The following is a 20,747-nucleotide window of genomic DNA, read 5'->3' on the forward strand; positions in this document are numbered from 1 at the left end:
GCCCCCCACCCCGCAAACATATGGGGACTAAGACTTCCCAGTGGCCTTTCTGTGGACACCTCAGTCCTGGTCTCAACAAGGGGCAGGGCTCCTGGGCCGGTGGAGGGCTCGTGACTCAGTCTTCTGATGGAACAGAATGCAGGCGGCTTGACGATTTTCAGAAATTTGTTCTTCAGACAAGAATTACACATATACCCTTCCTGACTGAAGCCTCAAACACGTAATTTACTGTCCCCGAAATGGGAAAATGGCTGAAAAAGCCATTTCTGTCTCTTTCGGACTCACCACTGAGGCCTGGAAGGGAAGGTGTTGGAACAAGCATGAAGGAATGTTGCTTTCCCCAAACCCTACAACTGTTTTTATCACCCTTCGTGTTTTTCTTTTTTAGAAGTGTTTCTTCTTAAGGGAACCAGCTGTAAAGTGTTCCTGGGGTCAGGGCTGGCCGGCCGCCAACATCCAGGCTGTGCAGCACTTGGGCCACTTGGCCACAAGGGTGAGCGTGGCTGAGCTTCCTGCCAGAGGCAGCACTGGGCACCCCTTCCCCCGCTTTATGGGGTGTGATGTTCCAGACGCCATTTCCAGGGTTTACAGCCAGATTCTACGACACAGTGGGGTTTTTCCCAGCTTCAGTGCAAACAAAAATAAAACTGTCCTGGGCTTGCAGGAGCAGGAAGGCCTCGGGACCCTCCCCGGCCCTGCAGAGAGGGCAGGTAGAGCCAACACCCCCTGCCCAGCAGACCGTAAACCCACAAGAGGAGCCCAGTCCCTGCACGGGCAGTGCAGGCACTGGAAGACAGAGCATCCCTGGAAGGAATTCCACGCCGCGGCTAGCATCCGTCCCCAGGCATCAGCTGGCATTTCCGCAGCGCGGTGGGGCCCGGCTGCTCTGAGCTCACACCTGCCGACCCCGGCCCCACCGCTCCCCCAGCTGTGCAGCTGCTCCCTGCTGTGGTGGCAGGGACACTTCCGCTGAGCATGGCTTCTCGGCACTCCCTAGGCATGTGCTGACCAGAACTGGCAGTCGCTGCCCCACAGAGAGGATACGTTTGGGCTGGAGCCCTTCTCCGAACCCTGACCTGCCTCTGCAGTGCTCTCCGTCTGGGCTCCCGCCACTACAGGCAGGACCCAGAGGCTGAAGCAGGTGCACTGCCGGGTCCCCTCCTCATCCCTGGTCCCAGGGGCCAGCCTGCAGAGGACGCAGTGAGCCTGCCCTGGTAGACAGAGCCTTGCTGCCCAAAGGTGGGGCCAGTGCCCAGAGGCCTCAGGGGCCGCTCAGCCTCACTCCCTGCCCCGGACAGTGTATCTCTTCTGGCAAATGCTGAAGCCAAGTCGTGCGCTCTGCCCTGTCGCCGCCCGCACCGCGGCCGGGCGCCCTCCGTGGGGAGGAAGTGTCGCAGGTGGGGGCCTCTGGCAGTTTCTCCCGGATTCAGCGAGGAGCATGGCTTCCCTCCCCAGGCTCCAAGCAAGCGCTGCGAGTTGTGTTTCTTTTTCTTTATACACGCATCCTACCCTCAGCCAGGCCTGCCATCCTGGAGGAGTCCTAGAAGGTCGGCCGTCACTAGGGCCCTCCTTGGGTGCGGGCGGCCCCGCACCTCCAGAGACGCGGAAGTGACCCCGTGGTGCGTGCACTTCTGGGGCGGTGACTGCTCCGAAGGCAAAGGGAAACACATCCTCTCCCTGCATCTGTGCTCGTTCCCCTCATGTGTGCACCTTATCACCACGGTGGCCTCAACAGTCATGTGTCTCAAGTGCTTTTCAGAAGCGCGCCAGCTGAAGACTCCGCAGAACGGGCACCAAGACCTTTGTCCTTTTCGGCCATCCGTGGGCCGTCCGCGTTGGAGGGCAGAGCACATGCAGCTGCCTGTCTGGAGACCCTGTGGGACAATGAACGGGAAGGCCGCGTCACAGGGACACGCGCTGCACTTACCCACCCACGAGCAGTGGCCGCCATGTGCCCATCCACCAAGTATCAGCCACACGTCGTTCCGTGGTTGCTGGGGACTCGGTGTGGCAGAAGCCTCAGGAGGGAGCAGACAGGGTTCAGAGGCCGTGTGGCAGGTGGGACCCCCATGCTCACAGGTGGGAACAGGTGTTGGTGGCCGAGAGCCCCTGGGGTAGACGGGAAGAGACCGGTCTGCCTCCCTGTGCGGCAGAAATCCGCTCGGAACGCTGTGGGACGCACAGCCCTGTGAGCGAGACGGCGTGGGTGCAGCAGTGGAGACGCTGTCACTCGCCTTTTTCTCTACTTGCGCCCATGGAGGAGCCCAGAGACAGCAACCCCCACGCCCAGGCTGGGTGCCGGCTCCCAGCCTGCCCTAACGGGGACCAGGGCTCCTTGGGGAGAAGAGAGGCACCGGGGGGCAGCAGCAGCAAGGGGTTCTGATGACCCTGGGGCATCTTTAGGGCCAGAAAGTAGGGAGTCTCTGGAAGGGTTGTGGACACGTCAGAAGTGGCCGTGAAGAAAGCCCACGTGGCCACGTGAGCGCTGATAAACAGGCTGGAGGCACACTTGACCTTGCGGTAGAAAGCCAGCTCACAGAGGCAGAAGGAACACTGGCCCCGGAAGTCACCACTCAGTGGCCAAGGGAACCCCAGATTCTGGCGAAAAACGTCCCAGGATGCTGGAACACAGGAGGCTGCTTCTGTCTGCCTCACAGTGCCAGGTGGGGCCCGACGGACACCCCTCAACCCAGAAGTCCAGGCACAAAGCACCATGCCACCCTGGGTCCGCCGGGACAGCCCTGTCACCCCTGTGGGCCTCCTGCCGAGAGCATGTGCCCCAGACCCGCCCTGAGGGACACGGGGCACATGGGCTTGGCTGTGTCCTGACGTTCCGATGAGAGGCTGGCGAGGTGCAGGACTACAGGCCACATGGCCTGGGGCCGCCCTCACACCAGCCAGGCCCATGGGCGCAACAGCCCGTCGTGGTTGTGCTTGCCGAGCCACGGGAGCGCTCGCCCTTCAACGCTCAGGTGCCGCGGGGCCCAGCCGCCCACCCGCTGCCGCTCCTGTGGTGGGAAGCGGGAGAGCATGGGCGCGAAGTGTGCCATTCGGGGGTTTTCTTTTCTCTTCTGACTTTTCTCTAAGTCAGAAATTGTGTCCGAATGAAAAGTTAGCAAGGGAACGAACTGGATGGGACAGTGGCCCTTCCCTGGCGGCCGTCCTTCCCGGGGCCATCTCCGGCCCTGAGTGGTGGCCAGGGGCTGTCAGCCGAGGGCTGCCGTTCACGCGACTTTCTCCCGCAGCCTCTTACCTGATCCCGCCGCCCCACGTGTCCTGGCAGGAGGCTCCGTGCCCCGAGGGCAGCACCGGGCTGGCACACCTGGACCCGTGGCACAGGCACCTCCTTGTGTCCGGGGGGGAGGGGGGACACACGCCCAGGGTAGGGGTAGGAGAGCCTGCAGCTGGGCCGAACTGGGGAGCCGGGTGGGGCCAGCACAGGCCTCCAGGGGCAACGGCAGGGGCTGCACACCCGTGACGAGTAGACATCGTTTTGTACCAGAACCATGTTGGAGTTTCAAAACTGGAACCAGGTCAGCCCAACCGCCGTTGCCCGTTGTCTCTGCGGCCCCGACACTCCCCTCACTCAGATGGCGACGTCATGGCCACGATGGGCAGGCGTGGAGAGAAGTCCCAGGAGGGAGAATGGGGCACATGAGGGGCTTATGCTCAGAGCCATAGTGGCGAGAAGAGGAACAAGGCCACTCACCTGGGCTGGGCTCCCCTACACCTGCTTTTGGATGCCCTGGGTCCCAGACCCAGGTGGGGGTGGCGGGTGAGCCGGGCCGCACGTGGCTCCCGGAACCAGAGCGCTCTGGGTGGTGGTCTCCTCACGGATGGCTGCGTGTACCCACCCGGGCATCGGGCTTGGGTGGGAGGCTCCCAGCCTCGGCTGCTGCCAGGGCTCTGGGGGAAGACCGGGCCACTGCGGTCAGAGGTACAGGGCCTGTCAGCTGGGTCCTGGGGCGGCCAGCACCACGGCTGAGTCAACATGCAGGCCTCCCGGGACACTGCCCCCCGCCCCCTCACACATGCTCAGGGGCTGTTCCCAGGAACACACACGCGGCCGGAACCCCCAGCTTCCACCGGCCTCCAAGCGGAAATCCCCACATGTGAGCACGGACCTGAAACCTGGGTTCCCCTAGTGCCCATCCCTTTGCTTCTGGGTCCCCAGGACACTCAGGGTGCCCCCTGGGGCCCGCGTCAGAATTAAAGGAGACCAGGCAGGGGGAGGGCGCCCATGATTCACACCCTAAAGCTGAGACACTTGGTTCTAGGTCTGGTATCTTGGCCACAGGCATCTGAGCTGCCGGAGGAAGGTTCATGGGACTGGTCTCCCCTGAGCCTTTCCCAGCCAGGACGCTCTCCTGGGACAGCCAGTGGGCACAGAGTGGGCAGGGCCGGGCGGCGTGGGGGAGGTGTGCAGAGGTCCCCTGCGGGGTGGAGCTCCAGGCTTGGCTCACGGGCCTCCTTCTGTCCCCCAGACACAGCCAGTGCCCAACCCTGTGGCCTACTTCCTGCACCAGTCCCCATGGTGGGTCCACCGCTTCGAGACCCTCAGCAACCACTTCCTCGAGCTCGTGGTGCCTTTCTTCCTCTTCCTCGGACGGCGGATGCGCACCCTTCACGGGGTCTTACAGATCCTGTTCCAGGTGAGCCCCCACCTGCGTCATCCCTGTAACTGTCGCTGGGAGGACAGGCAGGTGGCCTGGGACGTGCTCCTCCCTCGCGTCCGGGAAGCCGTCTGTGGTGGGTTCTAGGGGCATCCTCCCACAGGGTCATCCCTCTCCTGGGTGAGCCGTCCAGCCCTCGTCAGTCGGGCTCCAAGGTAGAGGCTGGTGCTATGTTATGTCCACGTGGACCGTGGTCCTGAGCCCTCGCCTGCCGCCCTGCCTCCCCCCAGCCGTCGGCCTCAGTGCCCGTGGCACCAAGCCCGCGCACCCTGAGCAGTGCTTCCACTGCCGCCGTCTGGGGCCTCTACTCTCTGGGCCTCTCCTTTCCCTCAACTGGGGCATCTGATCATTGATTCCCAAGAAGAACTCCGTTGGGACTTGTAAATTCCTTGTAATTTATTTATTTGACAGAGACAGTGAGAGAGGAACACAAACGGGGGAGGGAAAGAGGCAGAAGCAGAGCTGAGCTGGGAGCCTGACATGGGACTCGATCCCATGACCCGGGGGATCATGACCTGAGCAGAATGCAGACACCTAACAACTGAGCCACCCAGGCCTCCCGTTTCCTTGTAATTTAAATTCAGGCAGCCGACCTGGAGGTCGTCACTAGCTTTGGAGACGGAGTGTCCAAAACTGGGATTTCCGACTGCTCTGTCATAGCTGCTGTCCTTGCCGGGGGACGGCTCGCAGGGAAGGGCATGGGCGTGAGCGTTCTGGGAAGTGCGTGCCCCACCTCGCCTGCCCCTCCCCCTCGGGCTTTGCCCCTCCCTGTGTCCCGTAGTTGGCTGATCTGTTGTTCCATCGGTGGAATTTCCGGGTGTTTCCAAGTCTTTGTGGTAACAGGTAAGGCTGGGGGGGGGGGGGTGTGAAGGGAGGCCCGTGCAGTCGGGCGTGACTCCCGTGGTACCACTGTCGTAACTAGAGCAGCGAGTTGTGCAGATGGACCCCATACTCAGGAGGCCGCAAGGGAGCGCATGCGCTCCAAAATCTGAATGCGCTCGGGGGTAGACGTAGAAAGGCATGAACCACGTCCTGTTGCCAGTTTCCAGGAATGGCCAAGCGCAACACAGAAGCGAACACACGGGGTTAAGCAGGCATTCAGGGTGGGGGCACCTTCCCCGAAATCGCTAGGTCTGCGGCATTTTGCAGTTTCTTGCTACGGTTGCAATGACACGGACGTAGGGATGCCCACTTCTCGTAAATGCGCCGCGACATACACTAAGTGCGCGTCCTGGGGTCTCACCGTCCCCTGCCCTCCAGCCCCGACCCCCCTCGCTTCACCTCCTCCCGGTGCCGCGTGTCCACCTTTGTCCTATTGTGTGGCCGAGGGCCTGACAGCAGGCGGCGGCGCGCGGGAAACTCCGGCAGTGTCAAGGGACTGCCTTCGGGTCCTCGACCACAAGGCTGGTCCCCGCAGCGGCTATGATGGGCACAGGAGCTCTGGTCCACACCGGGGTGTGTTCATACGAGGCACCTTGCTTTTTGACACTGTAAATGCCATCTTTAACTACAACATCTTCCTTTGTGCTACCCAAGCATGCCAATACCACGGACGCGGCCATCGTCACACGTGCCAGCCTCTGCGCAGGCCAGTCCCGGATAACCGTGTGCTCGCCCCGTGGCAGTTCCTGGAGTGGCGGCACACCGGCAAGTCGAGCTCCCCGCGACTGCTTCCTGCGGCTCGGGCGGTCTGGGCCCTGCCCCCGTCCCAGTGCTTGGGCAGACAGCGCCGGGCTCCCGCGTGCTCTCGAGGGCCCCAGCAGGGAATGCCGGTGTGGGCCACCCTTCCCCAAGTCCCGTCAGTTTGTGGTTTCCTTGGGCTATTTTTAGTCACTGAATTAAACACATGGTTCTCTCTGCACCTGCTGTGAGGAGGTCACTTCACGCTCCCAAGCGGCCAACGTGGTCCATCACGGTTCACCTCCCAGGACGAACGCCTCTTCGGTCACCCTGCACACTGGGATGCGTCCCGGGGGCTGCCTGGCCGGTGTGGGTGTGCACCGCGCGTGGCCGTAGCTGCAGGCCGTGCAGCGGTGGCGGTGACCTACCTGGCTGTGCTCCCGGCAAGCAGGACAGAGGCAGGGCTGTGGGGGGACGGGGACTCGGCCCCTGGGGCTGGCAGCTGGGCCATGCCCATTTCTTCTGAAGGCAGACTTAGCAGCAGACGTTGTCCTTGGGATGGGCCGCGCGTCACGGCAGAGCGGCTTCCCTAACAGAGCAGCCGTTCCAGCCGGCATCTTTGGACTTTCACATCTTTGTGTTCCCTCATCTTCCTTTCATTATTCTCAGCATCCGTCTTCTGACTCAGTGGTTACACACGTGCTTCCCGCGGGTGACGTGCTCCCTGCACGACTCCACGCCCAGATTTCACCCCCATGCGGCTGCCGCGGCCAGCCAAGAGCTCAGGCCCGGGCCTGCCACCTGCTATCATCCCCCGTGCTTCAACCGCTGTTGGAGTAACATTCTCGTTGTGGACGGTCACGGATCTGCAGAAAGACACAGCACAGAGCGTGGATGGTCCCAATGTCACCGTCACATGACACGGCGGTAGAGGACCCCCTATCCATGCCACGTGACACGTCGACTCAGGAGCCCAGACGGACACCTGACCACCAGTGGGATTACAAGTTCGCTGCAGGGTCACGGGCGCTGTGCATCCTCTGGGTTTGGACACATCTAGTGATAGGTGTCCGTCGAACTGTTAGTCAGAGTCCCTCCACCACCCTGACAGCCTTCTGTGCTCCCAGACCCCTCCCCGCTTCAAGCCCACGGCAGCCCCTGACACTCGGCCTTCTCCAGAGCATCCCGTGGCTGCAGGCGTCCGGGACACTCGCTCTCCAGACGTCCCCTCACTTAGCAGCACACGCTCGGGGGTCCTTGTTCTCCCGGCTGAAGCGCTCACTTCCACCGCGGAGCAACCTTCTGCGGTCCGGGCGCCACAGTTCACGCATCAGCCAACCAGACTGGGCTCAAGGGCAGCGCTGCGGCTGGGCTGGTGAGCCCTGCACCCCCCCCAGGTAAGGGCCACCCGCCGGTAGGTGGGGGCGCAAGGGCCGCACGCCGGCCGCACCCACCCTGGGCCCTGTGCTCCCACGGTCCCAAGCCAGCAGAAGGCAACTCCGGGCTGGCTCAAGCGCCCCTGATGGGGTCCGCCAGTGTGGGCACCACCTCGTGCCGGACCCTCCCCTGCTGTCCCAATTCCAAGGCGACTCGGATGATCCGGCCCTGCACAGCCGGGAGTGGGGCTCTGCGTGGCTTTGGGGTCACCGTGGTGACAGACAACTGCCTGGGGAGGGGACTAGGGGGTATTCACTAGCCCCCGTCCACCTTGGCTGCAGACTGCTAGGGACCCTCTCCAATCTCTAAACCTGCCTGGGCCTGGGGGAAGCAGTGTCCACCTCCCGCTTTCTCTCCCCAAAACCTGACGGCCGGCTGTGACGAGTACCAAGGAGAAGCCAGTTGTCCTGTCACTTGAAAGAGTAAGTGAAGGAGGTCTGCTACCCTGGGGCAGACTCAGCTCTCCGACCTGGGACCCTCTGAGTGCCCTTGTCCACAGAGTATGTGGCAGGACTCCTGCTCCAGGCTGGCAACTGGTTAGCTGGACCCGGCTCAGCGGCAAGTCCAAACCCCAGCCCAGGCCGCCAGTGTCCCCACAGCACGTGGAGGGGCTCAGGGCTCAAGCGTGGATGGCTCAGCCAGGAGCAGCCTCGGGGTTGGGCCCTGACCCGGCCCTGGGGGCGGCTGCCCGGGTGGGTAACAGTGGACAGCGGGCGCCCGGAGCGCAGGGCGGGGCCCAAGCTGGACTTTGCTGGCCCGCAGCTCTGGACCTTATTCCAGAAGACCAGCTCAGGCGCTTGCCTTCTGTCCCCCAGAGACCTGGGGATCCCCTGGTCCAGGCACGTCCCAGGAGTCCTCGCCAGAGCCACGGTATCACTGTGGCTCTCCAGGGTCCAGTGCGCTGCCCGGCTCTCTGGAGCAGAGAGGATGGCCGGACAGCTGGTCTGCTGCCATCCCAGGCAGTCTGGGGCTCCGGCGTGGGGGCTGCAGGGCACAGCCTCACGGCCGCAGCTTAATTCTGAGAAATCCCCGCGCTGTGCCAGGGGCCGGTCACTGGGGGGAGCAGTGTACGGAGTGGGGGGGTTATGCGCAGTCCTGACAGGCCACGCTTCTCCTGTGCCCAACAGTCCGAGGGAAACCTCCAGATCGGTTGTTTCCGCTCATTCCTCCGGGGGAGGGCTGAGGATGTGGACATGCTCCTCTCCTCCTACGCTCGGTTTACACAGCTGTTCCGGAGGGTTCTGCGAGGCCACAGGGCTGCTGTCCACTTGGAGAGGTGCACGTGAGACTCAACGGGAGAGCTGAACCGCCTGGGCCCAGACGCCCCCCCGCCTTGTGACATTAAGCCTCGAGTCAGGGAGGGACCCTGGCAGGGGCAGCATCTGTGAGGGACAGGAGTGGGCACCCTCCCTAGTGGGACCAGGTACTCAGAGGCCAGAGGCTCCTGGTTGGAGCAGAGAGACCCGCCTCCGCCTCCCATCATGTCCTGCTCCTTCTACCCTCTGTGACTTTGGTCGGAGTCAGGAATGGGTCATGGTGAGGGTCATCACCAGGGTGACAGCCAGAGGGAGCTGCCTCCCCAGGCTCCTGAGCCACACGCCCAGAGCTGGGGTCCCAGGACACACAAAGTTGCCCATGAGCACGTGTGTCCCCTGGGACGCCTACGCTGTAAGGGAATAGAAAAGACGTCCAGAAGTTATTCACGCGCAGATGGGCTGTTCTTGACCCGTGCTCCTGCACGCAGCCCGGAGTCCGTGCAGAGAGGCCGCTGGCCGCTGTCCTCCAGTCCCCACCCTCCTGACGCTTTTACCACTGCGGTTCAGAGCCTGACCGCATTCTTGCACCACGGCTGTGCCGTCTGTGCAGGGCCCCGCCACACTCCCCCGTGCTCACCGTGTGACTCTGCCCCTCATCCCGCTGGTGGTGTCGTAGGTTATCTCTGATCTGTTCGTCACTGTCCTCGATCAGAATTCTGGGACATGATCTCTCGGTACTTTCTCTGCCATCCTCCCTTCCCGTGGCACCCGGTGTGTCTGTCGGGCATCCCGTCCCGTCACAGTCCGTGCTGCGGCTCAGAGGGCGCCTCGCCTCCGGGCCCTGCTGTCCCCGTGCCCACTCACCTCATGTCTGGGTGGGAGCCGCTCCGTTGCTGGCAGGCCCGTGGCCGCTCTCGGAGTGTGTGTGGTTCTTTTCACACTTGGCGCATTTCTCCTGCTTGTGACAGCGTCTCGTAAATCCACTCTCTCGTTCGTAGAGGCTGCTCGGACACACTTATCCACCAGTTCCAGGTTTCCTCCCGCCTCCCATCTGTTCTCCTGAGCCCTTCTCCTTGGCTCGCAGGTCCTCAGGCCCCGACGGGACGCCAGCCGCCATGGGCCGTGGGTGAGGGTGCGGACGCCGTGTCCTTCTCTGTGCCGAATCCCGCCCTGCCAAGCAGCTCTCCTACTCACGGGTCTGGCTTATGGTACTGGGCGGGTCTGACGGAGCCTCCGAGGCAGGGCTGGCTTAGCCTTCCTCGGGGCTGGGCCTGGTGGGGTCTTTGCTATGTGCCTGGCTTTCCCCTAGGTCTCCACCATGTTCTCTGGGAGCTTCCGCGTGCCTGGGACCCTGTGGCTGGCAGACGCGAGGGTACCCTGGCCGTCCCTGCGCCTACTGGCCTGCGTGCCTCCTTCCGGCACAGCGCCAGCCCGCCGCCTTGACCTCCCCGGCATCAAGCTCTGCCCTTCAAGGGTTCCTTCCCTGGTCTGAGGCCCGCTAAATGCCTCTAGGGATAGCAGAGGCTGGCATGGATCTGTGTGGCTGCCTGGGCTCAAGTGTCGCCAGCCCTGTCCCCCGTCCGGCTGCAGCACTGCTCCCTCCTTCCAAGCCCTTGAGCCTTGAGAAGCCAGTCACCTTGGATGCAGAGTCAGACTGTTCCTGGAGAGCCACTGAGTGACGGCACAGAAGGGTCGTGGCTTTGGGACGCAGGGGCTCACTCCACTTCTCAAGGACAAAAGGGCATGGTCAGTGGTGGCCCGCCAGCGACCGATGGCTCTGTGGGAGTCTTCAGAAACTCCCAAGTTCATGCCTGCTGGGCTCTTCTCCACGTAAGTGGCAGGAAGGGTGTGCCCGAGTGTGGGATCAGATGGTTCCAGGGACACAGACAGGACGGAGATGCTGGAGGAAACGGGGCGCCTCGGACAGGCTCCCTGGACTCTCCTCTGTCCCCGTCCTCACCACTGGGGGTTTGCACATGGAACTCAGGGAGGCCCGGTGCCTGGGCGGACAGGGCCCCGGGGCTCTGCTCCGTTCTCAGGGGAGCCAGACCCCACGGCTGCGTGCTGCTCTCTCTCCAGACGACACCTGCTGTGCCCACACCACGTGACCACCTGCGCTCCAAGCCGGGCTTTGTTCCAGAGAGGGGAGTGGGCGACCCCGCACGAGGGCAGCCCCGCAACGCCGCAGGAACACCCCCTGCGCCGTCCTCCCACTCACGTCCGAGGCCCGGTATCCACGGGCGACTGGCCCCGCGCCTTCCGTGTTTCAGTCTAAATGTTTACATGGTCTTAACATCGACTTCATTCCAGGACACGAGGGACCCTATGAGCTGGCAGGTCACTCTGCTGGGGCGTCCTGTATAAGGGCTGTCGGGAAGCCCCTGGGGCTGGTCGGCGGGTCTGCCCTCCCCTCAGCGTTTCTCAGACACACCTTCCGGCGCGGCGGTACCTTCTGGCGCAGCAGTCCCATCTGCTCTGAGCTGGGTCCTTCCGGGGCTCGCTGCGACACACGGGAGCATGGGCAGGGAGCGCTGCTCCGCAGGAGCGTCCGGTCCGACAGGCGGCTTTGGGCCTGGGTTGCTATGGGCTCTCAGCATGGCCGCAAGGAGCCAGGGGGTGACGCCGTGTCTCAGAGTGGCTGCCGGCTGGGCTCGTCGCGCCTGGAGAGGTTGGCCCCTGGCCACGCCGCTGCTGGGCCTTCTACTGGTGACGGTGGCCGTGTGTCCGGGCGGTCTGAGGGTTGCCGTGAGGGTTTGCCCAGACAGGCCCCTCGTGGCTTGAGGCGGTTGCTGATGGCCAGCAGCTCAACAGGGGCTCTGAGGGGCAGGTGTGAGGGCCCCCACCTGCCTGGCGCCCCACCCGGCACAGCGGGCCATGGGGGACGGAGGCAAGGTCACCATCTCAGAAGCCCTCAGGCCATACAGAGCAGTGGAGGGAGCTGCAGCCGCCACCTTCCCCTGTGGCCGCAGAGAGCTGCACGGAGACCGCCAGTGGTCGGCATCTTGACGGGGACCCAGACAAACAGGACATTTCCGTGAGCGTGCAGAGACCTGCCAGACTCAGCCAGAGCAGCCCAGACTCCTGAGAGGAGGAGTCAGAGCCGAGCTTCGGGGACACCTGCCTGCCTGGTCTCTTGCTTATGCAGCAAGGAGAGACTGGGGAGCTGAGAGGAGTGTGAGGGGCCGCCGGCCCGGGAAGACGAGCTGGGAAGTCAGGCCCCGGGGGAGGAGGCACAGGGATGTGGCACGCAGGCAGCTCGGGCAGGAGCCCCAGGGCCCCGCCTGGGGGAGAGACTGCGGCCCAGGGCTATTAGTGTTGCAGACAGTGAAGAATGAGAAATCATCGATTTGGGGGCTCAGAACCAAGAACGCTGGGTTTCCAAATTAATCCTGGGAGAGCCGTGAATCCACACATCTCAGGTCACACCTCGTAAAACGCCGTCGTAATCCATAAAACTGACACGACCCATCGAAAGCACGGCTCCTCCTGCCAGACCCTCATTAGGCTGGCGTCTGGGACCTCACATTCGTCCCTGATGGCCGGGATCAGGACCCGGCTGAGACGCAGGGCCAGTGGTTGGCCGTGGGTCGCCTCCTGCAGGGGACAGCTGAGGCAGACCAGCGCCCAGTACTGACAGGCCCACCGGAGAGGACGAGTGGGAGCCCGGCTGCCGGGAAGCCCAACCTCGACACCCCCGCCCACGCCAGACCACACCTGTCCAGTCGCCCGCGCGAGGGGATGGCCTGCTCTGCTTGGTGGATGGCCGTGGGCTTCTGAAGGTCACGCTTGTTGCAGAAATAATGTCCGTTCGGTCATGCATGTGGATGAATTCTGGCCCTTCTCCTCCAGCCTCTGGGGCGACTGTGCGGTGTTCTGGTCTCACCATTTTTCGCAGTCGCCATGGAAGCATGTCTGGCCACTGCCCAGCTCACCAGGTCCCCCTCCCATCTTCACTGCTCCTGGGGCGGCAGGTGGCGGCTAGTGATTGCCGTTAACGGCTTCCTCTCCTGCCCCAGCCTGGGGCCGCCTCTACCCTTCCCAGGACTCACCCCTGGGACAGTTCTGGAACCCGCAGAGACTCCGCTGCAGCCCCACAACCGAGTCCACGTGAGGAAGAGCCCTCGGCCTCACAGCGCACAGAAAGCGGATTCACAGCAGCACATCACAGCTGGGGTACGTCGTCATCCTCGGAAGCCCAGAGGAAGCCAGCACTGCCCAGAATGTGGGCACAGCACGGTCGTGAAGCTCGAGACATGGGTAACTCAGAACCTCATGAAAAGCAGACTCCTCTCCTGGAGATGCTGTCACTGGCCACGCGCTTCGTACGGACCACGGCTGGGCCAGTAGGTGCACGGGGCCCCCAGCCGGCTACGCACGGTCCCAGAGGCAGGGGCGAGCACACAAGCCACAGAGCCCACCGAGTTCAGGAACAGGCAGAGTGACAGGCGGCGGCGGTCAGTTCACAGGTCGTAGGGTGGGGGTTGGTAGCTGTCTGGGATGGAAGCTTTGGGATTCTATGGTGGTTTGCACAAGAGTCAGCATCTGGGAAAAGCCTTTGCACTGGGTGCTTCAGAGGCGCGCACCCTCCCACGTGTGTCTGGGAGACTAAGGAGCAGAGAATGCCAAGTGGCCAGGGACACACTGCTCCCGATGGGCTCCTGAGCCCATGCCGCCGTGGAGCCGCCTGGTCCCACCCAGAAGCCTCCTTCCCAGGGGCCCCCTCAGTAGCTGCGGCCTCGGAGGGCTGGCTGGGCGCACAGTGTCCCCTCGTCGGCCTCCAGTACCCAACGACGGTGTCATCATCAGGCCAAAGATGTTATTTTTAAGTCACTAAGCAACCTGCAACACATGCAGCTGCTAGAAGGACGCTCCGGAAGTCCCGGTGCAAGGTGGCTTCAGGTGCAGCCCCTCGCCGGCCGGCAGCTCACCGGGCAAGGGGCTGAGCACGCAGGACAGCCCCGGCCGTCGCACTCCGGCCAGAGGCTTTGCGACCTTGGTTCTTAAGACCAAGAGGCTAAGTCGTCTCTAGGGTGAGCCCCACGGGGACGCTGCTGCCACCCAGTTATTACCAAGTCCGCAGATGAGCCCAGTGGGACTGGGACATGGGGGAGGCCCGCTGGACGTCATCTAGACCCTGTGTCACCCCCGACGCTTCGGCGGCACGAGCCAGGGCTGCTCCAGGCCTCTGAGGGATGGTGGCCTGCCCCAGCTCACGGTGCCCAGAAAGTGGAGGAGGTCGGGCTCCAAGAAGCCGCACGGAAGGGAAGGTCAGCCACGCCCGTCCCAGCATGTGCCCAGGTCCAGGCCAGCCTCACACACAGTCACTGAGGACATGGCTCCGGGGCTGCTAGATGTGGAGGGTAGGGCGGCCAAACAGGGGCCCTCATCCTGACTTCTGGGGGAGCAGCGAGAGCCTCATCTACCTCCCGCAGGACTGAGGACACCCGCAGACAGTCACCAGCACGACGGCCCCACACTCAAACTCCAGCCCCAGGCCGCACAAAGCCGCCGGCTCCCAGGTCTGTGGGTGGGCGTCGGGCAGCCCCAGAGGTTGGAACCAAGGTCCACAGGTTGGGGCACACCAGGGCTCTAGTAAGAACCGCCTCCGATCAGCTGAGGCGTGGACACGCGCGGGGCCTGGCCCTCCAGACGTCCCCCCACACCAGCACGGCAGCCGCCACGTCCTCCAGAGTCCACTGTGGGCCTAGGCTCAGACACTGCCCCATCCCCTCCAGGCGGTCCTCATCATCAGCGGGAACCTGAGCTTCCTGAACTGGCTGACCATGGTGCCCAGCGTGGCCTGCTTCGATGACGCCACCTTGGGGTTCTTGTTTCCCTCCGGGCCCGGCGGCCTCAAGGACCGAGTCCTGAAGCTGCAGGAGGAGGCCGCCCGAGGGCTCCGGCCCCCCCCGAGATACGGTGAGTGGACAGCAGAGCCACTAGCCAGAGTCCCAGCTTGGGAGCAAGGGGCCGCCGAGGCTCTGAGCCCCAGAGCAGAGCTCAGCCCACCGTCCCCCTCTCTGCCCCCCACCAGGCTGCATGGTGCGGCGGGCGGTGCATGTGGCCCTGGGCATCCTGGTGGCCTGGCTCAGTGTCCCCGTGGTCATCAACCTGCTGAGTCCCACGCAGGTCATGAACACGTCCTTCAACCCTCTCAGGATCGTCAACACGTACGGCGCCTTCGGAAGGTACGGGCGCGGCAGCTCCTTGCCCCATCCCCTGCGCGCATACGCGGGACCCAGGGCCCTGAGGGAGCCCCCCGACCCTCCGTGTGCCACAGCCCCCTCCTTGGTCTCCCCACAGCATCACCAAGGAGCGCACAGAGGTCATCCTGCAGGGCACGGCCAGCCTCAACGCCAGCACGCCAGATGCCATGTGGGAGGACTATGAGTTCAAGTGCAAGCCCGGTGACCCAGGGCGGCGGCTGTGCCTCATCTCCCCCTACCACTACCGCCTGGACTGGCTCATGTGGTTCGCAGCCTTCCAGGTAAGGCCTCTGCTGTCCTCCCCACTGGCTGGGTTCCCAAGGCTGCAGGCCCCACAGTGGGGACGCCCGAAGTGTGGCCGGTGGGGTGCGATCGCTGCCTCACATGACCACCCCACTGCGCACATCTTCCTTCTGGGTCTTTCCCTTGGTGTTCCTGCAAGCACAGGCCCTGCCTCTGGGCAGCAGGGCCCCTCCCAGGTGGGGTCTCCGCATCGCCTGGACCGCCTCCCTTAAGGGTCTGTGGACGCAGAGGGCCACGGTGTCACTATCAGCGATGGCAGGACAGGCCTGGCAGGGCTGTCCCTGTCCCGTCTGCCTGTGCAGACGGTCGCTCACGTGCGACCCCCAGGGCTGGCAGGCGCCAACACTGAGAGGCCACCACCTCGCCCCCCCAGAAGGGGACCGCCGCAGGACTCCCCCCTCTCCCGCCAAGAGGGGCCGTCCACAGACACCTGCCCAGTGAGCCAGGGCAGGCGCGGGCATGGGCCCACCTGCCGGGAGGGCTGACCCCCACCACACCTGAGGGGGCGCAGGCGGGGAGCTGAGGGCCCTGGGCCCACGGCTGGGTTGCCTCCCCCAGAGGGCTCCCTGTGTCCCTGGCTCTGCCTGGAGCCCGCGCCCTCTCCCTTCTCGCCCAGACCTACGAGCACCACGAGTGGATCCTGCACCTGGCAGGCAAGCTCCTGGCCAACGACGCAACGGCACTGTCCCTACTGGCCCTCAACCCTTTCGAGAACAGGGCGCCCCCCAGGTAGGTCCCCCCTCCTGCACGGGACCCATGTGCACTGCAGCCTCTCGGGCCCCTCCTCCAGAGGCACCCGCAGCCAGCTTGGAACCCCTGCAACATGCAGGTGCAGGTCCCCTATGCTGGGAGCCCCCCCAGCCGTGGCCGGTCCGCAGGGCCTGCGGGCCCTTCTGCAGATGTCACCTGGGCCCCTGCGGTCCCTGGGCCGGGTCCGTGTGCCACTCCGAGGAGTGGCCACTCGGCAGGCAGCGGGACAGGCCGCCTGACCTGGGGTCTCCCCTCACAGGTGGGTCCGGGGAGAGCACTACAAGTACAAGTTCAGCCGCCTGGGGGGCCGGCACGCCGCTGCAGGCAAGTGGTGGGTCCGCAGGAGGCTCGGGCCCTACTTCCCCCCGGTCAGCCTCCCAGACCTGAAGGACTACTTCCAGTTGCGGGAGTGGCCGTACCCCGAACTGCCGTAGTAGCGGCCCCGGGCCTGCGCGCGGACCAATAAAAGCAGGAGCCCAGCTGCTGGAGTGAAGGCTCGTGTGCCCGGGCCCCACTGCCCTGTGTCCTGACCTCTTGGGGCAGGCTCAGAGAGCAGGGGCTCCCCGGGCCAGTGGGTCCCCTCCTTTCGTCCTGAGTTCGTTACACAGAGCCCCTGTAAAGCCCCTGACCCCGTGGTGTCCACTGGCACCTGCTGTACAAGGGAGGGCGGGTCCCCAGGCAGGCCCTTCTGCCCGGACAGCTGAGCCCCATTCACTGCCTGGTGTGGCCCCAAGGAAGCTGCCACTCCCTGTGCTCTTGGCCCCCGTGGCTGTCCCCCCACATCCAGGATAAGCCTGGGAAAGGGAGAGGCCAAGGCAGCCAGTCCTCCCCTCATGCCCACCCCCTTCTCAGAATCTTCGTGCCTCCCTAGGGGGGACGTGTCCAGCATCCGGAGGCATGGACAGAAGCCCCTTGTTCCTCCTCCGGTGGGCCACCTCCTCCCCGCTCCTTTTGACCACGTCCCCCCGCCCCCCGCCCCAACTCCCTGACCTGCAGAGGGGGCTCAGCTGGGGACACCAGGCCTGGGCCCCGGGCGTGCCCGCTGCGACTTGGGCGGGACGGGGTATTCCCGGTGTGGCGGGGCTTCCGGGCCCTCTGCCTCCGGACGTGTGTACGGCCCCAGTCCTAAGGCCTGATGTGAGCTGCGAGCAAACAGCTCCCACCAAGGGCCGCACCCCTGCTGCACCAGCGGCCCAGCCCCTGCCCCGTAACCCCTCCCTTTTCCCACAGCTCCCCTCCCTCCCTTCCCCGACCCAAAACAGCTCCCACCAAGGGCCACGCTGCTGCAGGGAGGGTCCCAGCGGGAACACGGTGGTTCAGGCAGGAGGCCTGGCCGGGGCGGGCACAAGTGCGGGTCTGTGTGCGGCGCCCGCCCCTGAGAGCCTGCCCGGGGGGCCGGCCAGTCCAGGTGCCAACAGAGAGGCCGTGTTCCTACTCGCAGGGAAACAGGCTCCCAGTGTCTATCTCAGAACAGACGCAGCCTCAGACGGGGAGCCCGGAGCCAGCAAGTCTGCCCGTGGCCGCCGCACAGAGCGGAGCACCGGCCCGCCGCGGCCTGGGCGGCCCTTCCTGGGGGGCCGTCCCGAGGGCTCCGCCTCTGGCCGGGGGCACCACAGTGGGCAGGGACCCAAGGAGCTTACGCCTTGGCCCAGGCGGCCGCTGCCTGCCCTTGCTGCACGCCGGACTCCCTGTCCCCCGGGGCCTCAGAACCCCTGTCTGGGGGCTCCCCTCCAGGCCTCCGTCGGGCTCGGCACCACCCCTGGCCTCCCCGTACCCTTCGGAAGACCTCGTGTCCCGGAGGCACCCCTGTCCTGGGACAAGACAAACGTGCTCACCATGGAGGCCACGGCAGGGGACTCTGGGTCCCGGCCATGGGGCCTCTGACAGAGGAGCCCCCTCAGATCTCCCCCAGCCTCCACCCACATGTCAGCACAGCTCCTCCCGAGGTCCCCCCAGCTCGCTAGCACAAGCCTGGGCTCAGCCTGGCAGCCACACACCTACACAGCCCTCAGGGCCACACTGCTCCTGGTCACACACGAGGCAGGTGGGGGCTCGGCCTGGCCCCCAGTGACGGGCAGCACCAATCCGGGCCGGGACAAGCGCCACCTCAGGAAGGGGAAAGGCCCAAACTCCATTTGCCTCCGCTCTGCCCAACCCTGCCCTCTCTTGGAATCCGCAGTTTCCACACAAGAAGGGTGGCTCGGGGACACGAGATGTGAGCCCACCATTCCCCACCAGGGCTGAGGGGCCGCTGGACCGCTGTGCCCAGGTGGACCAAGAACATCCTTTCCTCCCCGCTGGCGAGGACCAGATGTGGCAGAAGCAGTGGCTCAGGCTTCGTCAACACGCCAGAGACGCTGCCCTCACCTTCCCAGGGGTCGGGCGGGCGGGGGGGGGGGGCCACCAAGGTTAAGGGAGGGGCTTGACCCAGGGGGCCAAGCCCTCCTGATCCCACTACTACACAAGGGGCCGTGTGGGAGGCAGAATGTGCGCCAGCCTCCACCCAGCCATCGGGCGGGGGCATCTGCTGGGCCACCGGGAGGGTTCACACCTCACTCAGATCTGAGAGCTGCGGGGGCGTCGGGTCTCCCGCAGGGCTCGGCACCTGACCTAGGACGGCCCTGTGCTCTGCGGGACACTGCTGCAGGAGGACAGACACCACGTTGAACCCAAGAACGTGACGGGTCACCGCCACTGGCCCAGATGGGGCCCGAGGACCGAGCGGTTCCTGCCCCCGATGGTTCCACTCGGTTTCTGGTGCAACTACTCCCGCTGTTTGCCTCGTGTCCCTGTGACCTTGGGAGCGGTCCCTGACTTGGGCGAGATGGCCCTTCTCCATTCCCGATGCTGATTTTGGCCTTTCCCCTCTTACCTCCTCATCAGTCTCGAAGCCCCAACACAGGGTTTTCCTGTCAGCTCTGCCGTCGCTGGTCCGTCCAACAGGTCCCAGTGCTCGCTCTCTGCCATCTTGGGCTGAAAACTCCCGTTTCTTTCTATTCCTCCTCCTGCTCTCGGGGAGACGCAGCTGGAGGCCCCAGCCGCAGGCTCTGCCGGACACTGCGAGCTTTCGCGGAATTCTAGAAATGCTGATCTCCCCGTTAACGTGTCAGACCAACAGAGGTGGGGGTTTTGGTTGCCAGAGGAGTGCATGTGGGGCTGTCCCCTCCGCTGTCCCCCCAGCATTTGCCGCCGACCCACACCTCGGCCCCAATGCCCCACAGCACCCTTCAGACTGACGTCCCTCTCAGACGCGAACCGGCTCAGGGAAGGACGGCCTCCGCGGTCCCCCGGTGGCTGCTTGCCTCCCTCTGCCCAGAAGCCCCCTGCTCCCTGGGTCCGCTCCCCATGTCGACCCCTGCCCTGCGTGCAGCATGAAGACGCCTCCGCCCCGGGGGATGCAGCTTCCAAACCCCGCTGCGAAATGGGGCTCACGGCCACGAACAGACCTTTAAGATGAAACAGTCGCGCCTTTAGCTTCCCTGATGGGGAATGGAAACACCCACGGGAAAGCGAGCGGAAATCAGGGCCACTGCAGTGGACCTTCCGCAGGTCCCAGGAGCTGCGACAACACCATGAAGTGGCGGCAGTGGAACCAGATCCCCACAGCGAAGTGGACGAAATCCCGGAAGCCCGCAGCCACCGCAAGTGACTCAGGAAGAGACGAAGTCGCCAACTTTCACAGTGTGAAGAGGCATCCGTGTAGACGCCTCCCACCAGAGACAGCGCTAGCCCAGGCAGCCTCACTGTGTGCTCCCCAGGACGGGCAAGAACGGGCGCTGGCCCTTCCCAAACGCTCCCCAAAATCAGAGAAGGGAGCGCTTCCCGACTCCTCTCACAGGCCTGGTTTACCCTGATTAACCCCAAGATGCCAGCATCTCTCAGGATTTTTGCCGGAAGCAAACGCCCTCAACGAAACAGCAGCATGACGGATGGACACCGCGCCGTGCCCAGGTGGGATCGGTGGGTCCCTCGCGCCCGCAGAACGTGGGGGGGGTGGGGGGGACAAGGTCCTCTCGACGGACGCAGGAAAAGCATTTGACACAATCCAAAGCCCGTTCATGAGCAAAGCCACTCTGGAATAATAGTGATGATAAAATGTCGTCAGTGAACCCACAGCCAACAGCGAATGTGAAGACCTTCCTGCAGAGCCAGACAGACGAGAGAGGCCGCTGCCGTCCATGCCCGTAACGGCGACTTAAGTTCCAGCCAGCACCGCTGGTCAAAACACTAAAACGCTTCAGGGGCGCCTGGGGGGTTAAAGCCTCTGCCTTCGGCTTAGGTCATGATCCCAGGGTCCTGGGATCGAGCCCTGCGTCAGGCTCTCTGCTCAGCGGGAGCCTGCTCCCCCCTCCCCGCGTACTTGTGATCTCTGTCAAATAAATAATAAAATCTTTAAAAATAAAAAAATTTTAAAAATAAAGTTTTAATAAAGTAAAAAGAAAGTAAAATTACCTCTAATTCACAGATGACATGATCCTCTAGAAAAAAATCCCAATGATCCA

General features: G+C 64.1%; 1 protein-coding gene across 4 annotated transcripts in view; it reads left to right on the forward strand.

Moving 5' to 3' along the window:
* The window catches only part of LMF1 (lipase maturation factor 1), an 87,513-nt gene extending 66,962 nt beyond the window's left edge, over positions 1 to 20,551 (forward strand). For 2 of the 4 annotated variants that reach the window (XM_032326687.1, XM_032326690.1), the window contains 6 exons: positions 4,485 to 4,652; positions 14,722 to 14,905; positions 15,021 to 15,174; positions 15,290 to 15,473; positions 16,112 to 16,224; positions 16,505 to 16,724. In XM_032326687.1, the coding sequence (XP_032182578.1) occupies positions 4,485 to 4,652; positions 14,722 to 14,905; positions 15,021 to 15,174; positions 15,290 to 15,473; positions 16,112 to 16,224; positions 16,505 to 16,679 (978 nt within the window). In that variant the 3' untranslated portion in view covers positions 16,680 to 16,724. Of the gene's footprint in view, positions 1 to 4,484; positions 4,653 to 14,721; positions 14,906 to 15,020; positions 15,175 to 15,289; positions 15,474 to 16,111; positions 16,225 to 16,504; positions 16,725 to 18,840 lie in introns of those variants that run through there. The other 2 variants (XM_032326688.1, XM_032326689.1) reach the window with 2 other exon arrangements.
* Positions 20,552 to 20,747: the final 196 nt, after the last annotated feature.

This window comes from Mustela erminea, chromosome 20, assembly GCF_009829155.1.
Source record: "Mustela erminea isolate mMusErm1 chromosome 20, mMusErm1.Pri, whole genome shotgun sequence".
NCBI lineage: Eukaryota > Metazoa > Chordata > Mammalia > Carnivora > Mustelidae > Mustela > Mustela erminea.